General features: G+C 69.5%; 1 protein-coding gene across 1 annotated transcript in view; it reads left to right on the top strand.

Annotated features, from left to right (window-relative positions):
- Positions 1-42: 42 nt before the first annotated feature.
- The window catches only part of SLC26A10 (solute carrier family 26 member 10), a gene marked incomplete at its 5' end in the record, with an annotated part of 5991 nt that continues 3726 nt past the window's right edge, over positions 43-2307 (top strand). The window contains 6 exons of the mRNA XM_026646324.2: positions 43-210; positions 352-504; positions 718-800; positions 953-1100; positions 1319-1432; positions 1811-1888. Coding sequence (XP_026502109.2) covers positions 43-210; positions 352-504; positions 718-800; positions 953-1100; positions 1319-1432; positions 1811-1888 — 744 coding nt within the window. The remainder of the gene's footprint in view (positions 211-351; positions 505-717; positions 801-952; positions 1101-1318; positions 1433-1810; positions 1889-2307) is intronic.

The following is a 2307-nucleotide window of genomic DNA, read 5'->3' on the forward strand; positions in this document are numbered from 1 at the left end:
TGCTCTGCACCGGGCACCGCTGACGTCCCTCCCCCTGCCCCCCAGCTGGTGATGTTCGTGGTGCAGCTGGGCTTCCTGGCCACCTACCTCTCGGAGCCCATTGTCAAGGCCTTCACCAACGGGGCCGCCCTGCATGTCCTGGTCTCCCAGCTGCCCAGCTTGCTGGGCCTGGCACTGCCCCGCCCCACCGGCTCCTTCACCATCTTCAAGGTGCGTCCAGCCCCGGGCGGGGGGGGTGAGGAGAGCGTGGGGCGGTGGCGAGAGAAAGGGGGCAGGGAGGCGGAATGGTGGGGGAGGGGAGCCGGGAGCAGGCCCCCCCCCGCTGCGTAACGCGCCCTGTGCTGCCCCCAGACGCTGGCATCGGTGGCACGGGCGCTGCCCCGGACCAACGTGGCCGAGCTGCTCATCTCCGCCCTGTGCCTGGCCCTGCTGGTGCCCATCAAGGAGATCAACAGCCGCTTCCGGAGCAAGCTGCGGACGCCCATTCCAGGGGAGATCGTGGTGGTACGTACCCCTGCCCTGCCCAGATCTGCCCGTCCCCTGCGCCACCTCCTCTGCCCGGGGCTCCCCCGGCCCTGCACCTGCAGCCAGGTCCTCTGAGCAGCGCGGGGAAGAGTCGGAGGTTGGGGGAGCGGGGGTGGGTGACAGGCCGTGGGCATGGGAGGGTTGGCACCACCCTGGGCGGCATAACCCGCCGGTCCTCTGCTCTCTCCCCAGGTGCTGGCGGCCACCGGCGTCTGCTTTGCCTCCTCCCTGGACACGCGCTACGACGTGCAGATAGTTGGCCACCTGCCAGCTGGGTAAGGAGTCCCCAGGGCCCCCTGCCCACCCCCTCTGTGACCTCACACGGGGGCAACCTCAGTGTACCCCAAGGCTGCATCCTACGGGGATTGGACCAGCGCAGCCCCTCTCGCCCCACCCGGCCTGGTGACCGCCTCTGTCTCTCACGCAGGTTCCCGCAGCCCCAGCTCCCGGCCCTGCAGTCGCTGCCCCAGGTGCTGGGGGACACGGTGGCCATCGCTTTCGTGGCCTATGCCGTCTCTGTGTCGCTGGCCATGATCTACGCCGAGAAGCACGGCTATACCATCAACCCCAACCAGGTGTGTGGGCCGGACTCGGGCTGCTGGCAGGGGGCACTGCCCGGCCTGGCCTGGCCTCTCTGTTGCCAGCGGCTGCCCAGGATCGGGGCCCCCTCCCGCCCATCTGGCCCCTCTTCCAGCTGGAAGGCCCCAGTGTCTCACCTGCCCCCGGTGCATCTGGGCTCCCTCCTGGCTGGTCCCTGTAGCCCTGACCTGTCTCTGTCCCCCCCCGGCCACAGGAGTTGCTGGCCCACGGTGTTTCCAACCTGGTCTCCTCCCTCTTCACCTGCTTCCCGAGCTCGGCCACCCTGGCGACCACCAACATCCTGGAGAGCGCGGGGGGGCACACGCAGGTATGGGGGCACGGGGGGGGGGGCCCTGCAGAACTGGGGGTGGGGCCATGGGGTGTGTCTGGAGGGTGAGTTTCTCATGCTCCCTAGCTAGTGGGGGTCCCCCCATTCCTCCCTGCAGCCCTGGCTGGCTCATGCAATGAGTTTGCCAGGTCTCAGCTTGGTGGCCAGTTGGCCTGTGTGGCTGGGCACAATCGGAGCCCTCTCCTCTGCAGACGCCGGGCAGAGGAGGCTGGCACTGAGGCCTCGAGTGGGGCATGAAGGGTGGGGGGCTTCTCTGGGGTCTAGGGCTTCCTCCGTGCTGCCCCCCCCCGCAGGGCCCAGCGCTGGCCTCACCGCCCGGGCGGAGCCTGCCCGCTAACCCGCCCTCCTCTTCTGCAGCTCGCCGGCTTCTTCTCCAGCGCGGTGGTGCTCATGGTCCTCATGTGGCTCGGACCCCTCTTCCACTACCTGCCCAAGGTGAGGCTGGGGGCATGCGCGTGACCTGGGGAAGGGCTGGTGCCCACCCCCATCGCCCCTGGGGCGTGCCAGGCCCAATGCCCCCTCCCCATTGGGCACAGACTTCCCTCGTGCCCAAACACCTTGTGTGCTGGTGGGGTTTGCCCTCGCCCGGGGGATCCAGCCTGGGTTGGGTGGGGGCTGCTGGACGATGGCAGACACCCCACTTCCTCCTACCGAATGGCTGGCTGACCCTCCCCCACTAGCAGCTGCCCCCCCACCCAGTGACTAGCTGGCTCTTCTCTTCCTCCCCCCCCTCCCCCCCGGTCATCCTGGGAAGATCTCCCTTCCACGGCTGCCTTGGCACCAGCTAGCACAGGGCAGGGGCTGGCAGCTCGCCGCTCATGCCCGTTCTCCCCCCCCCCCCCCCCCCCCCCCCC

The sequence above is a fragment of the Terrapene carolina genome, unplaced genomic scaffold (assembly GCF_002925995.2).
Source record: "Terrapene carolina triunguis isolate 2854851 unplaced genomic scaffold, T_m_triunguis-2.0 Scaffold34898, whole genome shotgun sequence".
NCBI lineage: Eukaryota > Metazoa > Chordata > Testudines > Emydidae > Terrapene > Terrapene triunguis.